The sequence below is a fragment of the Acinonyx jubatus genome, chromosome E1 (genome assembly GCF_027475565.1).
Source record: "Acinonyx jubatus isolate Ajub_Pintada_27869175 chromosome E1, VMU_Ajub_asm_v1.0, whole genome shotgun sequence".
Lineage (NCBI taxonomy): Eukaryota > Metazoa > Chordata > Mammalia > Carnivora > Felidae > Acinonyx > Acinonyx jubatus.
This window is the reverse complement of record NC_069397.1, coordinates 40,987,854-41,015,372: the sequence shown is the minus strand read 5'-3', so window position 1 is coordinate 41,015,372 and position 27,519 is coordinate 40,987,854. Positions and strand designations below refer to the sequence as shown.

The window sequence follows — 27,519 nt, the reverse complement described above, 5'->3', positions numbered from 1 at the left end:
CCGGTTAATGTGCGCCAACTCTTGTCACGGGCATCAGGTCGTCTCTCCTCACAGCAGCCACAGGAGGCTGGAACTGTCATCTCCCCTTTGCCAGTGAGACCACTGAGGCTCGGGAGAGCCATGTGACTTGCCTGAGGCCGCACAGCTGATGAAAGGCCAGGCCGGACCTTGAGCCCCAGGCTCTCCCGCCCCGCGGACACCCCCGAAGCTCCAGGCCCAGGTGGGTGGGGTGGCCAAGCTCGTGCTTGCGGAAGCAGGTCTGTGGCGCCAAGGACACGCCTGCCTGTCTTCTCGCACAATGGGGGAAATTCCAAAAGTTCCTTGGGATGGTTCAGGTGTGGCCCGGCCGACCATCGTCCTGACGCACGCTTTTCCTCTTCCTCCTCCTGCCACCCCAACAAGAGCCAGAAGCGGGGTCCCCTCCCTTCCTGAAAAGCCTGCTCCCCTTGGCCGCTTGGTCGCGGAGCCACGGGGCTTTTTTCCACAAACGGTCGTTTCCATCCATCTCTGTCCTGGGGGCCTGCGGGGGCCTTGAGGGGGAAATGCTGACTTTGAGGAGGTTAAAGGTGCTGGTGCCCGGCCTTCATCTAACAAATGGGCTGCCATCGGGGGAGGGACTGTTGTTTTTTCCTGGCCTCAGAAGAGGGGCCTGTCAGGAAGATGTAGAGGCCAGCAGGGGGGGCCCCCAGGCCGCACCCCGCAGGGTGGCTGACAGACGTGGGCAGCTGCGAGGGCGCCGGGGTGCAGGGGGGTGCCAGGCCCAGCGCAGCGCTCCTCACCCCTGCCGCCCCCCTCCCGCTGCCCCCCTGACCCCTCGGCCCACCTCTTCCAGGGGTGAGGGCCCAGGTTGGGCCTCCCTGGGCCGGTTCCCTGGGCCAGCTGCCGAGGGAGGCCAGAGGAGCTGGAGTCGGGTTACAGCCGCTGGGCCAGCCCCCCAGGGAAGGTTCTCCTAGGGAAGCTGACAGGCCAGGGCTTCCTCCCAGCCTCCTGTGAATTCCTTCTAGAACCCCCACAGCCCCGAGCCTCCAGCCTCCCTCGAGGGACCTCGCAAGGCTGTTTCAGTAGAATTTCCTCAGTGCTCCTCCCTGTCCACAGTCTCCTTTGGGAATCCTCGAGTTAAGGAGGAGGGGCTACGTTAGGAAGGGAGCTGTGTTGATCTATCACCTACTTGGGGCTCTGCTTCGCAGAACCGATTCATTTAAATTCTCAGCTGTGGGTGGGGCGGGCATTCTGAGGAGAGGGCTTTTGTGGGGATCCCTTGGGGGGAATATGTGTGAGGCGCTGAGATCACTGGGTGAATGTCAGCTAGGACTGTCATCCCAGCTGAGGAAACAGAAGCTCAGAGAGGTGAGGTGATTTCTCTCAGGGCGCGCAGCTGGGAAGTGGCGGGCCCAGGGTTTGAACTCGCGTTGGTCTGACCCCAAAGTCCGTCCTCCTTCCTGTGTGTCAGGCTGCTCCAGACTGGACAGCCGGACGCCCGAGGGCGCCTCCTGGTTCTGCGCTTTCTTCACTCTGTCATTCGGAACAGCCTGCTTCATCTATTGGAGCCTCGCTTTCATTCGTAAAATATAGAATGTGATTCCTAATTTACCTATAATCGGAGATTCACAAGGTTCAGAGGAGAAATGTGTGTCTGACAGCTAAGTCCCGGGCAAAGCAGGGAGATGAGTCTGGTTTGTGGCAATAATCCCACCTCTTCTCCTGGCCTACGACACCCTGCCCATTCCAGAAACCACATGCCGATTCAATGAAGAATGTGTGTGCAGCCTCTGGGCTGCGGGGCTGAGACCCGTGGGCCCTCCTGGCGTCTTTGGAACCGGCCAGCACACAGTTACGTCCTGATCCTGCTGCTCTGGGCCGTGGAAATATTCGGTGGGAGGGGAGCTCGGCCCGTGTGCTTGGAATGTCATCTCCCAGAAATTATATTAACCCTCCTAAGAGACCAGCAGGGCATGGGGATTAAGTAGACCGATTGACCGGTTGAAATGGCAGTTGGCTGTCCTGTGACAGGCACCAGCCAGAAAGACCATATGATCGTTTGCCAAGGAGAACCCCTTTGGGAGGGAGAATCTCCCTGATTCCTATTTCCATGCCCTAGATTCCACAGAAGCCTTGGCCTCTGGGAGTGGGGTAGGGGAAGCAGGTGGGTGAAGGTTAGGGGGCCTAGAGAAACGTCAAGAACCTTACCCTAAAAACCTTCCCTTTGCTGTGGAGAAAAATGACTTGAAACCCTCCCCCCGCCGCCCCCCACATGCAACCTAGAGAAGATCGTAGCTAATTGGCATGTAAGTTGGGGTTAAAGAACGGAAGGAAGAATCTGATTGTTTTTTTAAGTTACTGAGAAAGTGGGAATGTCACTTTGGGCAGAGAGAAAGAATTTTTTTTTCTGGAGTGTGTCTTTCTCTATGCTACAGTCCCTAGTGGGCCGCTGAGACTTGCAAAAAAAAAAAGATTTCTTTTAATCCACCTTCCTTTTTGCAAGCAGCAGCAGAAGGGCCTTTAAATCAAATGCAATCAGCAAACTTGTCTCTTGCATTTATTCCCTGCTTCACTCCCTGGAATTTGGCACTTGATGGATTCTGGATCTGACTTCAGGCTTTTTCCAAATCCAAGACTTGGGGAATTTTGTTAACAGCGCAATAAAATAACTTCATAGCGTACAGGAGGCACATTAAAGAAGTTGTGTGTGTGCGCGCACTGCTCTCTCCCCTTAAAATTAAAAAAACGCAATACAGACAATGTTTCTTTAAAAGTCTCCATCTGCAAATCCCATTAGATGTGCATATAAGGTTTCTGATGATTAATAGTTGCCTGCTCGGGGTTTTGGTTGGAGGGGATCGTGTGTGTGCTGGTTAACCCCTCCCTCTCCTCTCTCATGTTTCACTTCAGAAATGTGTCACTCTCTCCCCACCGCAGGATTTAAAAGTGTGCCTCACAGCCTTGGTCCAGCCCTCGGCAGGCATTTGCTGCGGGCTCCAGGACGAGCGCTCATCAGCTGGTGCGTCTGGGCTGACACAGTGAAAATGTTTTAGTGTCATCGGCGACACATACACGTACAGGGGACCCCACTAGGCAGGCTGGCGTGTCGGGGAGGGGCAGGAGGCCAGGAGTGAAGCCTGACATAGGTGTGCCCGCACCCAGACGCGTGGCCGGCCACATGCGTGCCTACTTGAAGGAGAGACTTCAGTTTTCGTTTTGGTTTTGGTTCCTGGGGTGAAATTTCCGCTGATCGTTCTCCCCTCTTATTTATTTATTTATCTTTTTTTTTTTTTTTTGGCATTGTTCAAAACTTGAATATAAAAAGCGTGAGAATCAAAACTTTGAAAAGACTGAGGCGTGCAACGACAGACCCCCAGATGGATCCCGTGGCCAGCAGCTGCATGAGGAGCCCCCACCCCCCAGCCCCGGTCTGGGGCTGCCTTCGAAATCCCCACTCTGAAGGCAGTGGGGCCTCGGGGCTGCCCCACTACCCGCCAACACCGTTCTCCTTCCACCAGAAACCAGACTTCCCGGCGACAGCGACGGCAGCGTACCCCGACTTCTCAGCCTCCTGCCTGGCAGCCGCCCCACACAGCCTTCCCCGGGAGGAGCGCGTCTTCACTGAACAGCACCCCGCTTTCCCGCAGCCCCCCGACTGGCACTTCCCTGTCTCAGAGGCCCGGCGCAGGCTCAACCCGGGCCCAGCTGGGGGCTCCAGGGACGTGGGGGCCAGCAGCCCGGGCCTGGTGGACACCACGGGAGGCCCAGGTGAGGACTACGAGGTCCTGGGGAGCACTGCCCACGAGACGGAGAAGAAGTCCACCAGACGGAAAAAGGAGAGTTCAGGTATGTGGCTGAGGAGCAGCTGAACATTCCTTTGCTTGGTTGCTTTCCCTCTCTGAGCCGAGCTGTCCTGACCAGGAATTGCAAACGATAATGTCTCATCTACGCAAAGGCAGGAGTTACCTTTGGGTTCCTTCTACTCAGAGGTCCAGGATTCTCTGGTGATGGGGTTTGTCTCTGCGCCCCCAGCACCCCTGGACCCCGGGAAGATTATTTCAGCAAGTGAGTGAAATAAGATCCACAAGGATTGGGAGGATACGTGGGACAGTGCAGGCTGGCAAGGGCTGGAGAGGGGCTTTCCTGAATCCGGGCTGCCTCTGGCTCATGCTTCTCCCCACCATGCCCCGGCAGGCTCCAAATGGTCCCAGAGCCAAAGGGTTTGCTCGGCAGAGGAGTCAGCTGAGATGGGGGCTCGGAGGGCTAGGACGAGGCTGGGACCCTGGGATGTCAAGCAGAGCCAGGACTCTATGTCTCCAGGAGGCTAGAGGCAGAGAAGCAGGCCTGGACCAGGATGGGAGAGGCAAGGGGTAAGGAGGAGATGGGGTACCGAGATTGAGGACATACTGCCCACAAGGTATCACCCTGCCCGTACCTGGGCCAAGAGGGCAGCTTAGCGTGTTAAGAACAAGGCTGTGCCCGTGCCTCCTGTCCCCACTGCCCGCTGTGTCCTCCTCACAGCCGTCCTCGGAGCAGGGTCTGTCTGTCTGAACCTCTAGAGGACCTTCTCACGGGGCTAAACAGGGGCAGGTAGAAGAGGAGAGTGCCACCCAGTCAACAAGAACACTCTGTGCTTTGCTTTGCGAAGCACTTTCAATGTAGCGCAGACTTCCAGAGAATCTTCTCTTCGCCATGCATTGCCCAAGGCGCCGGGGACGCAGAGATGAATGTAAAGGTCTCACACCCCAAAGGGCTCAAACTGAGAGGGAGAAGAAGCTGCCTGTCTAGCATTGGATGTGCTCTTTTGGCAGGGGGGGGCGGTGGTTCCGAGATGCTGCAGGAAACACGTTAGCTCTTTTGGGTCCTGCCAGTGTGTGAAGTTGGTACAGCAGGTCTGATCAGTATCTCCGTCCTATACTCGTGGAAAAGGAGAGACAGAGTTTGAGGGGAACCCTGCTAGAATGGAGTCTAGATAGTGACCCACTTATCTGGATTTGCCCAGGACTTTTCCGGGGCTAGCATTGAAAATCCAGCATCCCAGGAAACCCCTCAACCCTGGGCAAATCTGGTAACCCTAGAACCGAGCTCAAACCCTAGACCTCAGACCCCAAAGCCCGCACCCTTCAGCAGATTTCAAACAGAATCCTCATTCGGAAATATTCACTCTCCGTGCTTAAAGAAGCCCCTCAACACGCTCACGATGGATGATAGTGACCACAGGCCTCCTGGCTGCCTGATAGGAGGGCCCTTTAAATCTCCAGCTGGTTAAATCCTGAACTATTCCTAGCCCTGGCTGGAGATGTGCCGAGATGGGGCACTTTCTGCTTCTCCTCGCCAAGGGACTCTCAGCGACTTGGCTCTGTGCCCAGTCGAAGAGCTCTTCCCTCCGTGGCGCCTGCCCGGTACCTCCCCTGCCCACATCTTCCCCCGATGCATCCAGCCACTTTTTTTTCTTTAAGTTTATTTATTTATTTTGAGAGAGAGCGCACATGAGGGACAGAGAGAGGGGGAGGGGCTGGCAGCCGCTTTCCAGGGAACTGGGAGCCGAGGCACCAGAAGGCACAGGCAAGGGGCTGGGCTGAGGCAAAATCATTCTGTGTTTCAGCCAGACCCAAATGTGTCATCATTGCTTCGGGCCAGTGGCCTGTGGCACTGCATTAGGGAGTGAGCTCCCGTGCCAAGCAGGTGACCATCCCAAGAGCACAAGGACACCCTCCACTGAATGCCCTGCAGCTCTTCACAGGGTCAGCCTCTGGTGGGGGGGGGGGGGCGGTGCAGATTCTCATGGGCCCCGGGATCCCCGTCCGTCCGGGTCCCCTCAGGAGCAGCAGCGATGGCAACAGCAGTCGGGCAGGGCACAGCAAGCTGAGTTTCATTCATTCTTAGGCTTCCCGACCCACTCTCTCTGTTCAGCATGGGAATCTTTACAGCCCAGCTAGTTGCTTGAGTCTTTCCCTTTGGAATTGAACTGGAGGGGGCCGAGGCAGGAAAGATCAGCTTCTTAAGAGCCCGAAGAAAGGGGAAAGCAGGTGAGCAAGGTTCACAGCCAGCTCTAGGAATCTGGAATCCAGCTCACGGGGAACAAACCCAGAAAGAACCCGCATCCCACTCCACTGATCCTGAGTCACGGCTTGCATTCTCTGTTTAAAATTCTGATGTTTTGTTCCACAGGGATTTTTTTTCCACATTAAGTTTTTAAATTATTTATTTATTCTTATTTATTTTTGAGAGAGAGAACACAAGCGGGGGCGGGGGGGGGGAGGGGTGGGGAGAGAGGGAGACACAGAATCCAAAGCAGGCTGCAGGCTCCGGGCTCCCAGAGCCTGACGGGGGGGCTCGAACCCACGAACTGCGAGATCATGACTTGAGCCAAAGTCGGACGCTTAGCCAACTGAGCCACCCAGGGGCCCCTTAACTTTGATTTTTTAAAAACGTTGCATTCAGATATTATTTCTCTTGATTACTGAGGGTTTGACACCACCTGCATTTTGCGCTGTGTGTCTCACATGCCCTTGCTAAACTATCTCTGAAGATTAATCAACCATGGATTAGAAATGTGTTCTCCATGGGGCGCCTGGGTGGCTCAGTTGGTTGAGCGTCCGACTTCAGCTCAGGTCGTGACCTCACTGTTTGTGGGTTCACGCCCCGCATGGGGCTCTGTGCCCACAGCTCAGAGCCTGGAGCCTGCTTCAGATTCTGTGTCTCTGTCTCTCTCTGCCCCTTGCCTGCTCACACTCTGTCTCTCTCAAAAATAAATAAACATTAAAAAAAAAAAAAAGAAGTGTGTTTTCCAGAATTCTTCGCGAGGCAGGCAGACAGGTTGCGTGACTTTGGAAGACTTCTTAATTGCTTTGAGCCTCTGTTTCCCCAGCTGCAGAATGGTATCATAACAAAAGCACCTTCCGTACAGAGTCACTGTGAAGGTTAAATGCACTGATCCCTGAGATTAGCACTGTGCCTGGCACATGAGTTCAATAAATAGCCGCTCTGAATGTTATTAGGCCCATGTTTCCAGAACCAACCTTCAGAACATAAGGGGGTCGACGGAATTGAATATTTCAAATACACTGACTCAGAAATTGCTGAACTTGGGGTGTAAGACATGGGAACGCCTTGCAGTTATCCCTGGTCCCCAAACCCAGTTGTCCTCAGTTAGGAGCTTGGACCCCAGAGTTCTGCTGGAGAGGTTGGGGGGTGAGTCGTGCCTGGCGAAAGGGCCCCATACTGGCCGGCGGAGGCGGCTCCAGGAACAGAAAGTTACTGGAAGTTTGTTTCAAGAGGAACGTTCTCTGCTCTCCGCTCTCCTTCTGCCAGTCCCAGCTGCGCCCCTATCACCCCCACTAGAAGTGGAGCTGATTAAATAAATGATCAGGAAAGCAGGGGTCTCTGGCTCCCACTCAGAGACCTTCTGTTGGTTCACAGCACACAACTGATTTAGGAGACCAGTGTGATGTTGTCTTACCGCAAACACTCCCAGCCCCAGGGCCCATGGGTGTTAAAGATCCCTGCTGGCAGGGACAGCTGTGAGGCCACTGTTGTTTGCCCTCGATCTGTCGATCTGTCTTGCTACCGTGGTCGTCTTTAATTTATGGGAATGAGGGATTTCGCGGTGATTTCCTGGCGGGGTTCAAGGGAAGGTCGCGCGTGATCCGCCTGGCTGTAGGTGAATCCGATCTCCCGCCTGGGAGAGGTTCTACCCTCACCCCCACCCCCACCATGCTGGGGCTCAGCTCTGCTCGCTAGTGCTCTCACGTACTCCCCCTGCCTTCCTCAGACTCGCTTTGTCCTGTCTCCTTACAGCCTCCAGCCACATGAGTTCACTTGCCCTGCAAACGCACCCCCCTTTTTCTCCTCCCAACCTCATTTGCCGAAGAACTTTCCCTTGCTTCAAGCATCCTCCCCGTCTCCCACTCCTCTGCCTGTTGAAACCCTTCTGATGTTAACATCCAGCTCGAAAATCACCGCCTCAAAGAATCTTTCCTCTCTCTCTTTTTTTTTTTTTTCCCCAACGTTTATTTATTTTGGGGACAGAGAGAGACAGAGCATGAACGGGGGAGGGGCAGAGAGAGAGGGAGACACAGAATCGGAAACAGGCTCCAGGCTCTGAGCCATCAGCCCAGAGCCCGACGCGGGGCTCGAACTCACGGACCGCGAGATCGTGACCTGGCTGAAGTCGGACGCTTAACCGACTGCGCCACCCAGGCGCCCCTCCTCTCTTTTTTAAAAGCTACGGTTCCCCTTGTACCTAGCATCATTTCAGTGGAAGCTGCTGCTGAGAAGTTGCAGCTTTTAGTTTTCACTAGAACCTGTGCTGATTTTCTAAATATATAGCTTATAATGGCACAGAGGAGCTCTCCTGAGATTTCTTACCATGGGACGTCTTGTATTTGAAATCTCCACTTTAAAAATTATGATCAGGGGCACCTGGCTGGCTCAGTTGGTAGAGCATGTGACTCTTGATCGCAGAGGTGTGAGTTTGAGCCCCACATTGAGTATGGAGATTACCTAAAAATAAAATCTTTGAAAAAAAAAATACATACATACATACTATGGTAAAAAAAAACACACACACACACATAAATAAAACTTACCATCGTGATCATTTTTCTTAAATATTTATTTTTGAGAGAGAGAGAGACAGAGTGAGAGCAGGGGAGGGGCAGACACACACACACACACACACACACACACACACACACACGATTAGAAGCAGGCTCCAGGCTCTGAGCAGTCAGCACAGAGCCCAGCACAGAGCCCAACACAGGGCTCAAACCTATGAACCGCGAGATCATGACCTGAGCTGAAGTCGGACGCTTAACCAACTGAGCCACCCAGGCGCCCCAAGACAAGTTTTTTTTTTTTTAATGTTTATTTATTTTCAAGAGGTGGTGGGGAGAGGCAGAGAGAGCGGGAGACACAGAATCGGGAGCAGGCTCCAGGCTCTGAGCTATCAGCAGAGTCTGACATGGGGCTCAGACCCATGAACGGTGAGATCGTGACCTGAGCCGAAGTCGGACGCTTAACCAACTGAGCCACCCAGGCACCCCTACCATCGTGATCATTTTTTAAAATATTTTTTTAAGTTTTATTTATTTAAGCAATCCCTACACCCCGTGTGGGGCTCGAACTCACAACCCTGGGATCAAGAGTCACATGCTCCTCTGACTGAGCCAGCCAGGCGCCCCAAATCGTGATCATTTTTAAGTGTACCGCCCAGTAGTGTTAAATCTATACACATTGTCCTGCAACAAATCTCTAGAACTTTTTCATCTCACAACACCGACATCCTAAATCCATTGAAAAACAACTTTCTCCTTTTCCTTCTCCCCGGGCCTGACAAATAGCATTCAACTTTCTGTTTCTGTGCCTCAAGGTGTGGGGGCGGGAGGAGGGGGTGGCCAGGGGGTGGGCTGAGGTGGGGCTGTACCATTATATTGGATGAAGAGTAAATCCGAACAGAACACGGAGTTCGTTTAGGCCAAAGTTAAACCCATTTCACTTGGCCTTTTAATACCAAGTGTTATTAAAGGCTGATCTAAAAAAAAGAGTTAGACTACTTTTGATATTTCGTGTGAGTGAAGTCACGCAGTATTTGTCTCTCTGTGACTGACTTATTTTACTTAGCACGATGTCCTCCAGCTTCATCCGTGTTGCAGCAGATAACAGGCTTTCCTTCTTTGTTAAGGCTGAATAATATCCCATTGTATGTATACACCACCTTGGCTATATCCATTCACCTGTTGATGGACAGACACTTGGGTTGCTTCCAAGTTGGCCATTATGAATAATTCCACAATGAACACTGGTGTGCAAATATCTCTTTAAGATTCTGCCTTTGAATTCTTTTGGATACATACCTCAAAGTGGAATTGCTGGATCCCACGGTAATTCCATTTTTAATTTTTTGAGGAACCTCCATACCCTTTTCCATAGCCACTGCACCATTTTCCAATCCCACCAACAGTGCACAAGAGTTTTTGTTTTTGTTTTTTTTTTAATGTTTGTTTATTTTTGAGACAGAGAGAGACAGAGCATGAACAGGGGAGGGGCAGAGAAAGAGGGAGACACAGAATCCGAAACAGGCTCCAGGCTCCGAGCTGTCAGCACAGAGCCCGACGCGGGGCTCGAACTCACGGACCGCGAGATCATGACCTGAGCTGAAGTCGGCGGCTCAACCGACTGAGCCACCCAGGCGCCCCACAAGAGTTTTGATTTTTCCACAACCTCACCAACACTTGTTCTTTTCTGTTTTGTTTGTTTGTTGGTTGGTTGGTTTTGGTTTGTTTGTTTGACAGTAGCCTTCCTAACAGACATGAGACGATAACTCATCATGGTTTTGATGTGCATTTCCCTAATGCTTGGTGATGTTGAACATCTTTGCATATGCCTTTCGGCCCGTTGTAGATCTTCTTTGGAGAAATGTCTATTCAAGTCCTTTGCCCATTTATTAGTTGGATTGCCTGCCTTTTGCTGCTGACTTGTAGGAGTTCTTTATATATTCTGGATATTAATCCCTTATCAGTCTATGGTTTGCAAATATTTTCTCCCGCTCTGTAGCTTGCCTTTACATTCTGTTGATTGCTCCCTCCGCTGCATAGACTTTTTAAGTTTGACGTAGTCTCATTTCTCTATATTTGCTTTTGTTGCCCGTGCCTCTAGTGCTATATTCAAGAAATCATTGCCAAACCTAATGTCATGAAGATTTTTCCCTGTGTTTTCTTCTAGAGGCTTCACAGTTTTAAATCTCATGTTTAGGTCTTTAAACTATTTTGAGTTAATTTTTTAATATGCTGTGAGTTAAGTAAGTAAGGGTCCAACTTCATTCTTTTGCATGTAGATATCCAGTTTCCCCCACATCATTTATGGAAGGTCATCCTTTCCCTACCGTTGTAGCCTTAGCACCCTTGTTGAAGCTCATCTGACCATATATGTGAGGGCTGACGTCATAAGTATTCTGTTCCATCGTTCTACACGTCTGACTTTATGCCAGTGCCATACTGTTGTGATTACTGCCGATTTGTAATACGTTTTAAAAATCAGAAAGTTGTGAGGCCTCCCTCTGTTTCACTTTCTCAAGATTGTTGTGGCTGCTCAGGGTCCTTTGAGATTCCATATGAATTTTAGGATGATTTTTTTTTTCCAGCTTTGCAAAAAATGCCGTTGGGATTTTGCTAGGGACTGGGTAAGTGAGGCCATTGTCAATGTAAATTGTTTCCTTAATATCCCTTTCAAGATTGTTCACTGGTAGTGGATAGAAACACAGCTGATCTTGGTGTGTTGATGTTGTATCCTGCAACTCTGCTGAATTCGTTCGTTAGTTCCGAGAGGTTTTCTTTATGGAATCTTTCGGGGTTTCCACCTACAAGATCGTGTCATGCGTCAACAGAGATCATTTTTACTTCTTCCTTTCCAAAATACATGCATTTTATTTCTTTCATTGTACGTTGGTTTTTGTTGTTGCTGTTGTTTTGTTTTTGCTTCACAATTGAGTATGATGTTGGTTGTGAGATTTTCATATACGGCCTTTATTATATTGAGACAATCCCCTGCTGTTTCTAGTTTGGTGAGTGTCCAAGGATCCTTTCCTGACCTCCCTCTCCCAAGACACAGAACATGCCTCCTTTGTACCTCCATTTCTGCATCAAACCCAGTTTGCCTTTCATCCAGAGCTACAGCATATGGCTCCCTTCTCCCTAAAACTGAGGTGTCTGGAGGGCCAGAACGATAACTGGTTTCCCTATGCGGTCTCCCTAGCACCGACTAGAACATTTACCACGGGAGGAGCTCATTCGATATCTGGTCAATAGCCTCTGTTACAGCCTGGCATCCATCCATCCATCCATCCATCCATTCATTTTTCTCACCTTCTCTCTGAGAGTGGCTGTGCCACCTGGTCCCGGGGGTTTCCACCATGTGTGATGAACTCCTGTAAAATTCATCAGGACTTTTACAGTCTCGCTCAGGAAAGAGTGTGCAGACAGCCGGACTTCAATCATAAAACCAGCCCAGGGTCAGGGCTAGTGCTGGGGTCAGAAAGACACAACGAACAGCCACTGGGCCGGCCACTTCTCCGCAGGAGTGCCCCACAGGGTACTCAGGTCAGCTCCCAAGTACCGGGGCCACCAAGGCTGGGAAGCAAGTAGAGCTTCTGTGGCAGAAAAATATGGTGGACTCACTCACTCCACTAGGACAGTTAGGGGGGCTGCGATGGCTGGGCAGCTGGAGGGCCCAGCTGTCATATGGATGTGTGGCTGTGTTTCAGGTCTAGACGAAAGGGCACCTTTTCTAATTTGCAGAGAAGTCTCCTGTGGACTGGCATCAGCCTTGCCAAGCACCCTTCCTGGCCTTGGTCCCTCTCCTCAGAGGCGAACGCTGGCTCCGGGGATTTAGGGGCATCTCAGTCTGCCCGGGTTGCCGTAACAAATCACCATACGCTGGTCGGCTTACACAGCAGACGCTTATTTTCTCATAGCTCTGGAGACTAGAAGCCCAAGATCAAAATGGCAGCAGGTTTGTTTTCTCTGGAGGCTTCTTTGCTTGGCTTACAAATGGCCGTCTTTCTGCCATGGTTTCACGTGGTCTTTTCTCTGTGTGTGGGCATCCTTGGTGTCTCTCTCTGTGTCCTAATCTCCTCTACTTACAAAGACACCAGTCGGATTGGATCGGGGTCCACCCTAATGGCTTCATTTTAACTTAATCATCTCTTTGAAGACACTATCTCCAAATACAGTCCCATTTTGAGGTCCTGGGAGTTAGGACTTCAACATATGGGGGAGGAGGGGGCAATTCAGCCCATAAACAGGAGGTATAAGAACAAGGGCAAGGTTCTAGCTGTGGCACCAAGGCTCCAGTTAAGTGAGAGCAGCATCTCAGGGGTGCATGACCTCAGAACTTTCCTAGCCCCGGGTCCTGTTGGCCACTAGAGCTTTTCCACTCAGAGCATTGCTTCTGGCTACAAAAAGATCCTTACATTCTTATCTTACACCTACAAGGAAAGACACTTTTAGGAATTAATCTTTATTTTAAGGTTTATTTATTTATCTTAAAAGAGCACGAGTTGAGGAGGGGCAGAGTGAGAGAGAGAGATAGAGAGAGGGAGAGAGAGAATCCCAAGCAGGCTCTGCGCCGTGAGCCTGACACAGGGCTTGAACTCACAAAACCGTGAGATCATGACCTGAGCGGAAACCAAGAGTTGGACTCAACCGACTGAGCCACCCAGGTGCCCCACGAATGAATCTTTGAAGAAGTGGGCTGTTTGACACAGGAAGAAGGAAATGAGGTGATAATGAAATGAACGGACAACCTCAGTGTCACTTGGGTCGCAGAGTACCATGCCAGGTGATGTCACATCCGTGCCCACCCTCCGTGCTGGGCTGCAGCCTAGTAAAGAGGGTGGGGGGAGGGGCTCGGGGGCTAATGTTAAGTGCACTAACAGGGCAGAGCTGGACGCAGTCCCAGATCCACAGCTTCCCGTCTGTGTGAGCTCCAGCGAGTGCTACACCCCACTGAGTCCCAGCCTCCTCTGAAAAATGAGGATCACGGGTCTACCTCGCAAGGTTGCTGTGGGACAAGATGAGATCGTAGATGTAAAGACACAGCCAGCACTTGGTAACCCTTCAATCCATTGTTTCCAAGCCCACAAATGAGCAACCCTTCTCTTTTCAAAGTCTTCCCCGACCCTGGCTGCATCCCAGGTCACCTGTGCTCAAAACCTGGCAAGGCAGGGACCCGAGGTCAGAGGGGGCCTTTGAAGCCCGCCACCAGCTGGCTCTGCCTTGTCTCTGAGGGCTCGTTGGTCCAGGGTCACTGCAGTGCTGGGCAGGGTGTGGCTTGAGGGGCACGCAACGGCTGCAGCCCCCCTCATTCCAACTCCAACTCCAGACACCCCACCCTCACCCCCCCCACCCCCCAGCGAGGAAGAAGCCTTAGGAGCCAGAGCGGCCAGTGTGGAAGGAGAGACAGGTACTCCACATCCCGCCTGGTGAGAGCTTCTGCCCCCCACAGTCAGGCAGAGATCAGGGCCCACATCAGGACTCGAGGCCTTGGCCATTGTCTGAACTCAGAGGCATCAGCACAAACCCTGTGCCTGAGTCCCCTCGGGCCCCAGACAGATACGGTCTGGAAGTTCTGCAGAAAGTCAGTATCCACCAAAGCAGCACAATTCTGACCAGCATCTAACACAAAAGGGTCCGAAGAGTTCATGGGCTGTAAGAAGGTCAGCGAGGAGCAAACTCAGGCCTGCCCACCGTCCTGCCAGGGCGGGGGCTCAGAGGTCCCGCCCTACTCACCTATTTCTCTGGCTTGAATAAGTCAGGACATCTGGGCCCAGGGGGGTGGGGACGATTCCAGAAGCAAAACAGTTCTTCCTTCCCCTGCCGACCCCCCTGAAGCAGCGCCTGTCCCCCAGTGCCCTTTCTGCCCCCTGAGCTGGGCTTCCCTGGCCTCTGGCCAAGATTCCTCCCCCACCCCCTTCCCAGCCTTTTCTATTTCATGGTGTCCCTGTGTTCCTTGAACACAGTGGTGGAGGAACAGTGTGAGCAGTGGGGTCTGGTCCTGAAGCCCACACTTCCTTTGGTGACAGCTGAGGGCGACATCTGGAACTTATAAACAAACAAAACCCAGAGCTGCCCGTGCCTCCCCCCGCCGCCCATCTCAGAGGCTTGCTGCTGCTCCCGGCCCTCATTTCCACGGCGCCCCTTCCCCTTCACCTCTGTGCTCCCTTATTCCACGGCCATCTACACTCCATCTCACCGCCTGTCGATTCCCCTCTCCCTCACCACCGCATACCCCCACTACCCCACCCCACCTGGGTCCTTCAGCAAGGACTATAGCACCAAGCATTTCCATTCCAGAACAATCTGCTTCTCTCCCAGGAAACATACTTTGAATTCCCCCCACCTACTCCTGGGCTCCTCAAAGAGGCTGCGAACCCTCCCCATGTCTTTTGGGGCACCCATAGGAGAGGGAAAGGGCCCGGACCTGGAGGTGGGTGGAGCTCACGGGGGCCCAGTGAGACAGGCAGGCCAATCCCAGGAAGCCAAAGCCAAGGACGTCCTGGGACACAAAAGTGCAACTTGTCTTAGGCTGGTTCCATCTGGGTCCGGTCGACTTTGATGCACTTTGACTCCTCCCGAAGTTGAAAAGTATCAGAACTAACAAGGACGTCAAAGGCCCGCACTGTGACAGCCCAGGAAGCCACATTTGCCATTTTCAGAGGGTTTGCCAAGGTTTCACCTGCTGACAGCATGCCCCAGGTGTCTCCTCCCTTTCTCCTCCCTGGGGAGTCCCAGGGAATCAGACATGGACGCACAACGGACATGTCCCTGGAGTGAGCACAGCCTCTGTGCTCACCGTCCCCCCTGCACAATGTGACACATTGGCCGTAGCCCCAGACTGGTACCGGGGCAATTCCACCAAGCCTTTCAGTCTCTGGGTCTTCATTTCTTCATCTGTTCAATGGGCTGGTGTGTATCTTACCTGCCCTACAGAATAATTAAGAGGACACGACAGGAAGCAGCCCAAGATGTGGAAGAGCTTCCTGTCGAGGGAATCTGGGTTTGAGGTCTAGCCCTGCCGCTAACTAGCTGTGTCTTAGGCTCTCTCTCACCTACTCTAGACTCCCCTGTAAATGGAAAGGTGACTGGAGATAGCTCTGAGCCTCTTCCAGTGCTACTGTTCTATGATTCTGCAGTAAATGTGAAAGCCCCAAAGATGTTTATCTCTGGGGAAAAGAGACCCATTGTCAACAGCAAAGTTGTTATTTGAATGCACAGCCTGTGGCTTTCTATCGTCTTGGACAGAAATTTATGGAAAATGGCCATGACAACTGGGGAGTAGGGATACAGGCCTCCAAAAAGGCATGTTCCCCAGCGTCTGTCTGAACTTCCTTGTAGCTCCGATAAAGCTGTCTGCTAACTTTAGGAAGGCCTGCCAAAACTGACAGCTATTTATGAAATAATTTACCTTGGATGGTGGAAAAGCTCATGGTGGAAACCGCAATCACACATACATCCTGTTTGCATTTCTCCGGGCACGACCGTTCCATCGTGGCCCCACTGGCTGGCTGGGAGGGTGGTGCAGGGGCCGGGCAGGGCGGGCCGTTCCTCCTGAGCCACAGAGGCAGGCCGGCGGAGCACCAGCCCATCCCTCTGCAGTCCTGGAAAAGGCACCCCTGCCCTGGAAAGAGAAGCAGGACCAGGACGGCTGGGGTGTGATTCTGATTGATGCTTTAGTTACTGTGCCTGGAATCATTCACTTCCCCCCCTGCCACCCCCCACCCCCACCCCCACTGCAAGGCTGACATACTAGGGGCCAGAGACACAGGTCCAAGCAGAGATGCAGAGACATAGTGGAGAAGGGAAAACAGCTAAAAGGCCAGACGTTAAAAAGGCATCGCTTCCACACAGCTCTGGAGACGGGGTACCTTGACAAGTCTCATCTCTAACCTCCACCGTGACTCACGTCTGCAATTTCGTCTCCGGGAGAACCTCTTCTCTTCTCGTGGTTCTTTCAGGCGGAGCCTCACGGCACAGCCAGCGCCGTGCTAGGGGTTAACACGAGTTACCCGTGGCATTTTACCCCTGCTGATCGCCTGTGGATGTAGATATGCTTGTTTCGCAAAGGAAGGCAGTTCAGAGAACTTCAGAGAGTTGCCCCAGGTCAGAGAGCTCTTCTTCAGAGCCTGCTAAGGCCCAGATTCTCCAAGGAGAGAATCTGAATCTCCCATTCAGCTCCGGGAGGGGAGCTTTGCACACCAGAGGGAGGTAGAGGTTCCCTGGCACGGCCCTGACCTTTGGGTTGAGGACCTTGGGAAGACCAAGGACGGCCTTGGAACACAGCAGAGAGCATGACCTCAGATCTGACTGAAGGGAGGAACTAGGGGCCCAGACAAGAATATTTGAAACTGGAGGGGCCTCAAGTTCAAGGCCAGGGGTTCTCAACAGAAGAGAGAGTAGGGAGACAAGAAGGGGATGCCAGGCCGCATACTGGGGAAGGACCCTGACACCAGCTCCTCAAGGGCGCAAAGACCCAGCCCAGCCCCATGCTCCTACGCATGGGGAAACTGAGGCCCAGGGTGGGAAGGAGGCCCCCCAACAAAGGTGAACTCGCCTGGGGTCAAACTATCCTGAGGGCAGTGTGCATGTGAACTGTGCACGGGAACTGGCAGACCGAACACCCCGAGCCAGAAATGGCTCAGGGTTTGTCCTCATCCTTCTTTTTCGATCTTGATGAAAATGGTGAACAAAGCAGAACTTCCACTTCTGCCCCTGTACTTCAGGCCCTTCTGTCATTTCTAACAGTGACGAAAGGTCTTCTTCCCCATTCACAGAATGGCTCGCTCACTCCCCAGCTCCGGCTTCTCTGCCCCATTACTGTTTCCCAGGCTGAGGCCCAGTGCCTAAATCAGGACAATAAGAGGAGAGGGGAGATGGGCAGAGAGAGGTCCAAGAACCAATCCAAAACCAACACAGAGGGGTCCTCTCCCTACCTCCCCTCCTCTCTCTTGGGTCTCCTGGGAGGATTATGTGCAGGACTGGGCAGGGGCGGGGGCAGGGGCTGTTTTCTGGGGATTCCATAGGAACCCGGGCGCACCTGTGCGGGCCCAGAAGAAGGGGAGTGTAGGTGTGGGCCTCCATCCGGGACACGGCCTCCAGGAGCCCTGGATGTGGAGACAGGCGGAACTGCGAGTCCAGATCAAGCCGTGCCAGATGGATGATGGAAGACTGAGGCCAGCGTTGACCACCACACCTCTAGTCAAAGGGATCTGGGTCCCAGTCTCGGTTCTGCACTCCCCCCTCCCCTCCCCCAAACACTGCTGGGCACACTGGGCAAGTTCCTGGGCCTCTCCGAGGCCTCTTCCTCCTCAGTACACTGAGTAGGATTTAGCAAATGTTTAGCGAATACTGCGCCAGGTACAGGAGCATGTGGGAAAAAGCAGTTCCTGGCGGGGAGAAAGAGAACCCTGTTAGTCAAATTTTCACAAATTTCACACGACAGTGCTAAAGGGGACAATAATACTCCTGGGGGTGTTTTGTGGAACGGATTAAATGCATCTGAGGACACAGAAGCCTTCAAGAAACCACAGCCCCTCAGATGGCATCTCGGGGAGCCGAAGAATTGGAAGAATACGTTTTTCTTTGTCATGCACTTTAAAGTCTCCAAAGCAGTTTCCACACACAGGAGCTTGGTCCAGGCTTTCCAATAACCCTGGGAGGTAGGTGCTTTATTTCTGGAGGAGGCAACTGAAGCCCAGAGAGGTTAAGTGACTTCCTCAAAGGCCCCAGCAAGGAGACCAAGGACTCAACCTTGGCGCTTGAGTCGGGGCGTGGTTTTACACTCACTCATCGTGACAGGGAAGAGCTGGGAACAACTGTGAGCTGTGGGTCAGGCTGAGATGGGAAAAGGCCGGCCAGGATGTGCTCCGGAAAGTCTGCTCTCCCCCCTCCCCCCCCCCCCCCCGCCGCCTCCCCCCGCGGCCGGAGGCTGCCAAGGCCTTCCTTCGGACTGCCTGGGATCCCTGGCCCCCGGGGCTGTGTGTCCTTCCCCCCCCCCTCCCCCCCCCCCCCCCCCCCGGCCCACGTTCCGGCTTCCGGAGGGGTCTGGGCCAGCCTTCTCCAGAGCCCACGGGACAGTCAGTACAACGGCTTCCTGCCCCCTGAGCGCGTCCCGCGGGCGACCAAGCTCCAGGGAGATCCTGGTGGGGGCGGGGGTGGGGGTGGGGAGCGGTGCGCTCCTCCGTCTTCTCTGTTCCCGCAGGGGCGCCCGGATCACTTTCACGGTGCGCCCCCCACCGCGTCGGGAGCTGCCACCCCGGCCCCTCTCCCTGGCTCCTGGGCGGCGGGACCGGGACGCGGGGGTGGAGGGACTGGAACCCGAAACACGGACTGATGGAAAGCAAGAGAAGGCCTGCGGGGAACGACATCCAAGGCCGAAGTTCCAGAATGGAACGGGGTTGACGAGGGGTCTCCACCTCCCCACCTGTTCGCAATGTAGCTGCTTGGTGGGGAGTGTGCACGGCTTCCCTGCCCTCCCCCACCCTGTCTAAAAGCCCTCCCCCCCCCCACACCTGCCCGACACACACACACACACACACACACACACACACACATACAGGGATGCGGTCGTGGACCGGGCAGGAGGTGGGGGCGCAGTTTTCAGTAACGCACCTGACTCTGAGCCTAGGCCTCCTGGTCTGTGAAAGGACAATGAAACGAAAAGACTTCTAAATTTTAGAGCCCTGCAGGCAAAGTGGGCCCTGTAGCCATTCGCGGGACAGTGGCACGCGTGGGTACCTGTGCCGGTGTCTGGGTCTCCTTCCGGCCCCACCACCAAAGTGAAGGCAGACGCACCTCTCACCTTGCTCAGGAGAGAACATATAGTCCCTGTCGTTTGTACGCACTCTACAGTTTGTAAATCCTCCCTAAAAGGATTTTACTTCAACAGTATGTGAGTCAAACTGCCTGGGTTTGAGTTCAGCCTCTGCCGCTGCCCGGCTGGATGAACTGGATGAACTTGCACAGCTTGCTCACCTTCTCTGTGCTTAGTTTTCTGGTCCATACGTTGGGGCTAATACAAGAACGCACCTGGCTGAATTATTGTGAGGATTAAGTGGCTGACACATGTAAGGGGCTTGCTCCCGCCACCACTGTTGGCAGTTACGATTGAGGCCCTGCTGTGTCTAACTCAGAGCCCAGAACTTTCCAGACCTGGCCCCTCCCGGTATCAAAGGGGGAAAAGAAGCTTAAGGCAGCACACTTCTCAATTTACATGTGCGCACAACTCCCCTGGGGATCTTGCTAAAATGTGATTCTGATTCAGCAGGTCGTGGGTAGGGCCTGAGATCCTGCAAGTCTGACCAACTTCCTGGCCCTGCTGCAGCTGCCATGGCATCCTTTGAGAAGTGAGGTCTTAGAGCAGTGGTTTGTAAACTTGACCTTAAGTCAGATTCACCTTGAAGTCTTGGTAGGGGCCGCTGGGCCCTCCCCCTCCCCCTCCCCCCCCCCCCCCCCCCGCCCCAACTTTCCGATTCAGTAGGTCTGGGAAGAGACCTGAAGATAACGCATTTCCGATCGTTCTCAGGTGATGGTAAGGCCGCTGAGGGCAGAGGGCCTTTATTTTAGAACCTCTTGCCCCACAAGCTTCTGGCCACTACTAAAGTCAAGCGGTTGGGGGTGGGGAGGATGGGCTGGATAGTAGAAATCATTAAACAGGGTGCCTGGGTGGCTCAGTTGGTTAAGCGTCTGACTTTGGCTCAGGTCATGATCTCATGCTTGGTGGGTTTGAGAGCCTGGAGCCTGCTTCGGATTCTGTGTCTCCCTGTCTCTCTGCCCCTCTCCTGCTCATGCTCTTTCTCCATCTCTCAAAGATAAATGTTAAAATTTTTTTTAAAAAATAAGTAAGAAAGACAAGGTAAGGATGTCCTGACTCTTAAAGGATAGAAGGGAACAGAGGAGACCTCGGCGGCTCACATCTTCGTCTTTGGGATGCTTTCTCCCCAGACAACCCAGAGAGCCGAGGGAAGCCTGATGGCAGCAGCAAGGCTCGAAAGGAGAGGACAGCCTTCACCAAGGAGCAGCTTCGGGAGCTTGAGGCCGAGTTTGCTCACCATAACTACCTGACCCGGCTCCGGAGATACGAGATCGCTGTGAACCTGGACCTCTCGGAGCGGCAGGTGCAGCCCAGGGGCCCCTCCTCCTCCGGCCGTCCCTTCTTTCCTCTGCTCTCTTGCCCCCCCCCCCCTACATCCCCCCACGTCCCCCCACACCTCTCCTTTTTCTTCTCTCTGCCCAGTGCAGTGGTTCTCAACTGTGGCTCTACTGAGAATTACCCGCAGAGATCTGAATAACATTGATGTCTGGGCTTCACCCCTAGAGATTGTTTTCATTGGTCTGGGACATCGGAGTTTTTCAAAGGTCTTCTAGATGGTTCTCACAGGCAGTCAGGGCTGGAACCTCTTATCTGGTTATTCCCAAAGTGTGCATTGAAATCGTCTAGGCCCTTGCTTAAAATGCAGACTCTAAGGGGTGCCTGGCTGGCTCAGCCCAAAGAGCATGTGACTCTTGATCTTGGGGTCATGAGTTCAAGCCCCATGTTGGGTGCAGAGATTACTTTAAAAATCAAATTAACAACTCAAGGGTCACCTGGGTGGCTCTGTCGGTTAAGCGGTTAAGCGTCTGACTCTTGGTTTCGGCTCAGGTCACGATCTCATGGTTTGTGAGAGTAAGCCCCACACCAAGCCCTGCATTGAGCCATGTGTCAGGCTCTGCACTAAAAGCGTGGAGTCTGCTTGGGATTCTCTCTCTCTCCCTCTCTCTCTCTGCCTCTCCCCCAACCGCTCTCTCTCTCTCTCTCTCAAAATAAATAAACATTAAACAAAATATAAAAAGTCAAAAAAAATAAAAGGCAGATTTTGTAACGCTGGAGAGCCATTTTGCAGTAATAATAAAGTGGGGCCAGGAATCTGCATTTCTAATAAGTTCTTTAGCTGGTTCCTGGGCACACCCTAAAAAAAACTTCCTAGGCCTTTCATTCCGGGCTTTCCCTCAGAGCATTCCAGCCACACCCGTACTCTAACATGGCGTAAAGTCTTATAATAATATTTGATAGCAACTTTCAGTTGATGAAGGGCTCTGCTGGAGTGCTAGGTTTAGAAAACTAAGATCAGGTCCTGTCTCTACCACTTTCTAGCCCTGTGACCTCTGGGATGTGCCTCCTAACCTCTCCAGGTCTCCATCTGTAAAACAGGGTCGTGACCACACCCTGCAGGCAGTGCTGAAACTCAGATGAGGGAGTAAGCAGCCCGGAGCTATCTAAACTGACTAGTGCTTCGTAAATGTCCCTGGGGAGGAGGGTGGTAATCCTCTGCTCCCAGACCCTTGGGTAACAGAAGCCGGAAGGAGGCGTGTTGCCACAGGAGGGGCGGGGCATGTGAAAGGGGGTGGGGCCAATGCCCAGTGCCTTTTAGACCCTGTCCCCAGACTGTCAGGCTTTCTTTGTCAAGAGACACAAGACAGGCCTCTGGACAGATTGATGTGTCCTCCCTGTCGTGTCAGTTCCTGGTGCCTCTGGAGGAGTGGGGCAGGGCAAGCAGAGGTTCAAGTTGGGGGTCCCTGGAACTACGACCTGCTGGCTCGAGCATCCATACGGGGAGGTAGTGGCACCTGCCTTGAAGTGACCAGGTTCCTTTGCTTCCTCCGCCAGGTCAAAGTGTGGTTCCAGAACCGAAGGATGAAGTGGAAACGTGTGAAAGGGGGTCAGCCTATCTCCCCCAGTGGGCAGGACCCAGAGGATGGGGACTCTGCCGCCTCTCCAAGCTCAGAGTGAGAGTCTCCGTGGAGGAACAAAAGACTGAGGACTGAGCCCCCTCCCCAACTACCCTCACCCCAACCCCACCTTCACCTTCTCCCACCCACCGCAGGGCCACCTCTCCACGTCTTGCAGTGACTCTTAAACCTGAAGCTGTCCAGCATTCCTGGAAGCCTTGAAGTTTCCCAGAAAGTTCTATCCAGTTTTGCTCTGCCCCAAGCCCTTGGCTTCCCACATTTCTTGCGGAATCCTACAGCAGCCTGACTGGACTGAACCCAAGCGAATCTGGGGAACAGCTCTGGGCACACCGTCGCTCAGGGTGTCTCGGCTGCTGCCCACACCTCCTGCTCCCACCTTCCTCCTGCACCAGCCAGACCTCCTCTCCAGGTCTGGACACCACCTGATCTGCTGGGAAAGGAGCCCTGGGACCAACTAGTGACCTGTGAAAGCAAATGTTCCAAAAGAAAGGAAACGACTAGGACACACGCACCCCCTGGACCACGCTTCCTTTCTGGGTTCCATATCTGAGGATATGGGGGCCTTCAGTTGCCCCCAAACCCCAGGGAGAGTCAGTGTGAGGAGGGTTGAGGACAGAAACTCAGTCCTTGTCTCCCAAATCTGTTGTCTGAGTGGCCAAGTTTATGACTGTCAGAAAACTGTCAGAAAAACAGGCTGGTGTAAGCGGTCCCCGCACCAGCCCGTTCGCGCTGACTTGACTGGGTGGCTGAGAACGGACCCAGGACAACATTTCTTCAGAGTCCATTCAGGGATGCGGCTGGGACTGCTGAGCAGCTAGCTACTCCTGTTCAATCCACAGTTTTTGGATTGAAAACCTACCCAGACGCTCACATTATTGACTCGAGGGCTGGAAAGTGTCCCCTGTGTTCTGAGGATGAAGAGATCACTCTAGGGCCAGTGAGTGAGGACCTAGAAATGTGGATCCTTGGAGCGGAAGTATCCTGTGCCTTCAAAGGATGCTGTCTGCAAACAGGGACAGAAAAACAATCCCTCTTTCTCCATGGGATACATCGGAGCCCTTCTGATGTGTTCCACAATTGCTGTCATTATGGGAGGAGCTGCTAAGTTTATGTACGTGGACCGCCCAGATCTTCTGGGGTGACCCTCCGGGGACTGATGGCCAAACAGCCTGGGGCGACTGGAGCCTTCGAGAGAGACCTCGGCCTGCCTCGTACGCTGCCTCCCAACACCAGCTGGTGTCGCAGAGGGAGGTCAGCAAGAGTTTGGAGCTCTTGTGTGTAGATTTAATCACTCACATGTAAAAAGAACCCCACCTCCCCATCCCGCAAGGACAGACGCTGGGGAAAATGATTGCCAAATGAGATGGCTGGTTAGAGCATGTGTAATTTTTTTCTAAAGCATATTTCATATATTTTCTTAAGATGACATCAAGTTAACTGTGCAAGGTTAATTCACTTAGTAAGAAAACTCTTGGAGAAATAAAATCAATAAAAAAACCACATTCCCGGGCCTTTTTCCTTGCAGAGCCACGCTCTCTCTGGGTGCAACCCTGTGATGCCCATGTGAGGATCACCCAGACAATGTCTAGAAACAAAGAAAAAGGGGAAGAAAGAAAGCACTGAGAATCAAGGTGCCCCCCCTTTAGGGTCTTCAAAATGTGGGGGTGCAAGTGTGATCGTTGTAGCAAAGAATGTTCTTCCATATGCAACCACATCGTCTCCATGTCCCCTTGTAAAATTTTAGCTGTCCGTGTCCCTAACCTATGGCTTATAAAATCATTGAAGTTCTGTAAACAAAAGATGGGTTCTTTTGTTAATAAAGGAATCTTGACCATACACTAAGCCCCCCTAACTTTTTTTAACATTTACTTATTTATTTTGAGAGAGAGAGGGAGAGCGTGAGTGGGCGAGAGACAGAGAGAGAGGAGGGAGAGAATCCCAAGCAGGCTCTGCACTGTCAGCGCATGCACCGAGAGATCACGACCTGAGCCGAGATCAAGTGTAGGACACTTAACCAACTGAGCTGCCCGGGTGCCCCAAGCACCCCTGACTTTTAAATTCAGAGTCTGGAAGTTTTTGTTTTCCGGGGTAAAACGATGCACACCAATAGTAATACAAATGCCACAAGAAGCAATGGCCGTCATCCTCTGTCTTTTTTAATTAAAAAAAGATTAGTTTCACTGAGATGTCAACAACGCACAACGTAAGACTGGCTACAGAGAGGGGAGGGAGGGCGCCAAGAGAGGAGACCAGGCCAGGATTCAGTCTTGAGTCAGTCTGGGCCCAACGTGGGCATTGACCAGAAATGACATCATCAGGAGCTGGCAGAGGAAAGCAGACCAAAATCAAGATGCCAAAGAAAAGGTTCAGGCTCAAAGACAAGCAAAACAGACATCCTCGGGCACTCCAGCGCCTCCCCCCCGCCCCAACTTTACTCCAGGGGCTTCAGAGGATATCAGCCTGTCCTGTTTTTCCTGGTCTCTCCAGAATGTGCCTTCTCTGTCTCCCATGCAGACCCCTTTCTCAGTTCTTTTGCCCCTACTGCTGGTTCCCGAGCTTTGCTCCTTCTGCCCACTGCCTTCCCCACTCTTCACGCTCTGCCCAGATGGTCCCATCGGCCTACATTTTTTTTTTACCAAGGTAAAATATGGGCAACATAAAACTTTAACCATTTTTAAGCATACGGTTCTGTGTCATTAAGTACCGTCCCGTTGTACAATCATTGTCACTATCCCTCTCCAGAACTTTTTCATCTGCCCAAACTGAAACTCTGTGCCCACTAGAAAAGAGCTCCCCTTCCCTCCTCCTTTCCATCCACCTACATTTATACAGTGTTTACTCTGTGCTCTGTTGGGCACTGTTCTAAGTGCTTTATGTAACAATCCTAAGAGATAGTACCAGTGCTCCCGTTTTACTGATGCGGTAACGAAAGCAGGGAGAAGTTGAGTAAACCGCCAAGGTTTTACAGCTGTTGGTGGTTGCGGAAGAGCGTATGATGGGCCCAATTATTTTCTCCCTTCTCCACTAGGGGAATACGGCTCTCTGATCATGGCCACATGCTGTACCTCCCATGGGAAGAGTGTATTTCCCCACCTCATTGACCTCAGGCTTTCCGTGTGGCTGACTTTGGCCAATGGAATGTGAGCAGAGGGGCTGGGTGCCCGGGCTAAGCAGAAGTTTTAGAGTCGCTGTGCGTCTCTGCCATTGCTTTTTTCCCTCCGCACAAGGCTGGGTTGAGGGTTCCACCATGAGCCTGGGTTCCGGAATGAGAAAGATGTGGAACAAAGCCAAAGTCGACCCACAACTTTCATATGCGTCAGCGAGGATTTACAAGTTTATTGTAAGCCATTAAGACGTGGGGATCATTTGTCACTGCTGCACCACCTTGTGAAAACTGACCACCAGTGATGAAGCTGGGATCTGAATCCAGGCATTCTGGGACCGGGCCAACACGCCTCTACTGGGATCTGGGAGCTTACGTTTTCATATTCTACTCCCTATTGCTTATACCACCTGGGTGACTACAGGTTTCTCCAACTCAAAATATTTAAGGGAAAATCTCCATTTCCCTGATTTCTGTACTCAGTATTCTGTATTCTAAATCCTCTATTTTAGTTAGTGACACCACAACCTACCCATTCACTCATGCTAGAGACCTGGGACACCTTGTTAATACCGCCTTGCTTTGAGGAGCCCGTCAATGACCAGTTCTTGCTCATTTCACTTCCTTTGTAGGTAGGTACTCCTCATTCCCACCGTGCCTTCTTCCCACCACCCCTGCCTTTGTCCAGGCTGTCAACAATGTGAATGAAAGCCTCCAGGAGCTCTCCCTCCTTCTGATCTGAGACTCCTCAAAGTCCATCCCCTAAAACAATCACACACACGCACACACGCACACACACACACACACACACACAATCTAACTTTGTCACCCGGATTTTAAACCCACCAATGACACACCATCACCTACAAAATAAAGTTCAAAACCCTTCACAGGCCTCCAAGGTTCCCATGCTCTGGCCCCTGCCTCCCTTTACCACCTCATCCTACCACCCCTGCCACAACACCAAACCTCTCACCCTTCTGTATGCACACACTAGCTCTGCGTGTGATTTCCCTCCTACCTTCCTTTGCCCATTCCCTTCCCAAGGACTTAGGCATCCAGGAGCCCTTAAGGAGGCAATTGGAAAGGAACACAGAGCAAGTGTTAATGTGGAAACATGGCCCAACTAATTTTCAACGTCAGGCAGCAACATTAACCAATTTCTAAAATCAGCAGGAAAAAAGGTCTCTTTCAATGCGAGAATTTAAATTTCCGCCATCAACACGGTTAAGAAGGCTGTTGAGGAGAGTCTTACGGAGGAACTAAAGGTGGATGCACACATCAATCAAGGGTTTGCTGATTTCTTTGGAACGCTCCCTGCTCTCCTCCCACGGTTCAGCTTTGGCATTTGAATGACCAGCGAACAGTAGCTGGGACCGGCTGCTCCTCAAGTGAGTAAAAATCCTCTGCTTTGTCTTGGGTGCAAAGCTGTGCAAGAGAAGCAAGGCCACCCACCGGCGACTCCCTGATGTGAACCAGTGACTGTGACAGAGATGGCGGCTTGGTAGGAATCCTAACGGCCAAGAATTCCCATACAGTAACTTTTCAGTAATGGGTTTCTTCAACCTTGAGCGAGCATCGAGGACGGATGAGCTGGTGTGTGGCTGCCCTTCAGAGAGAGGCAGAGAGAAAGCGGGAAGGGGAGCAAGTAGGGGATCCATTTCCAAGTGAAAGGAGCCTCGGCTGGGCTCAGGGCCTCAGATATCTGCCCTGGGATGGACGCATGCATGGCTCTTCCGTTCAACAAAAAGAATGGGGGTCAGGCAGGGATCCACTCTTTCCTGTTTGTACCCCTAAAGCACTATACTTCCAGCAACCAGAAGAGCTCACAGTGGGTGGCTTCCTTTCCTTCCATTGAGTGGACATATTTTCCATCGAAAGCTGTATATTCTCAGCCAGGCAGTGGCACCTGGGCCAGCTAATCCCTTACAATTACCAACGCATCAGTTGCCAATTGTGACCTCTCTTGGCCACCACAGCACGGGGCTGTCACTATGTTCCTTCTCTCACTGCGTGTACCCTCCCATTCCCTTTGCTGTAAACCCTGAATAGACCCCTTCAAAGATATCTTGACACCCCTCTCCATACCCTCTCCACACCCTTCTCTACTGTCACATCATCCCTGGTCACCACCACCCTTTTATCTCTGTCTTC

At 52.5% G+C, this 27,519-nt stretch overlaps 1 protein-coding gene across 2 annotated transcripts; it reads left to right on the top strand.

The window, feature by feature from the left end:
• Positions 1 to 2,907: 2,907 nt before the first annotated feature.
• On the top strand, positions 2,908 to 24,098 carry MEOX1 (mesenchyme homeobox 1). 2 transcript variants are annotated; one of them, XM_015071511.3, is made up of 4 exons: positions 2,908 to 2,998; positions 3,305 to 3,825; positions 20,478 to 20,650; positions 22,180 to 24,098. In XM_015071511.3, the coding sequence occupies exons 2-4, from the start codon at positions 3,357 to 3,359 to the stop codon at positions 22,300 to 22,302; spliced, it is 765 nt and encodes a 254-aa protein (XP_014926997.1). In that variant the 5' UTR covers positions 2,908 to 2,998; positions 3,305 to 3,356; the 3' UTR covers positions 22,303 to 24,098. The 2 variants fall into 2 exon arrangements, with proteins under 2 accessions (XP_014926997.1, XP_014926996.1); XM_015071510.3 differs by having other exon boundaries at positions 2,924 to 3,825.
• The last annotated feature ends 3,421 nt before the right edge of the window (positions 24,099 to 27,519 follow it).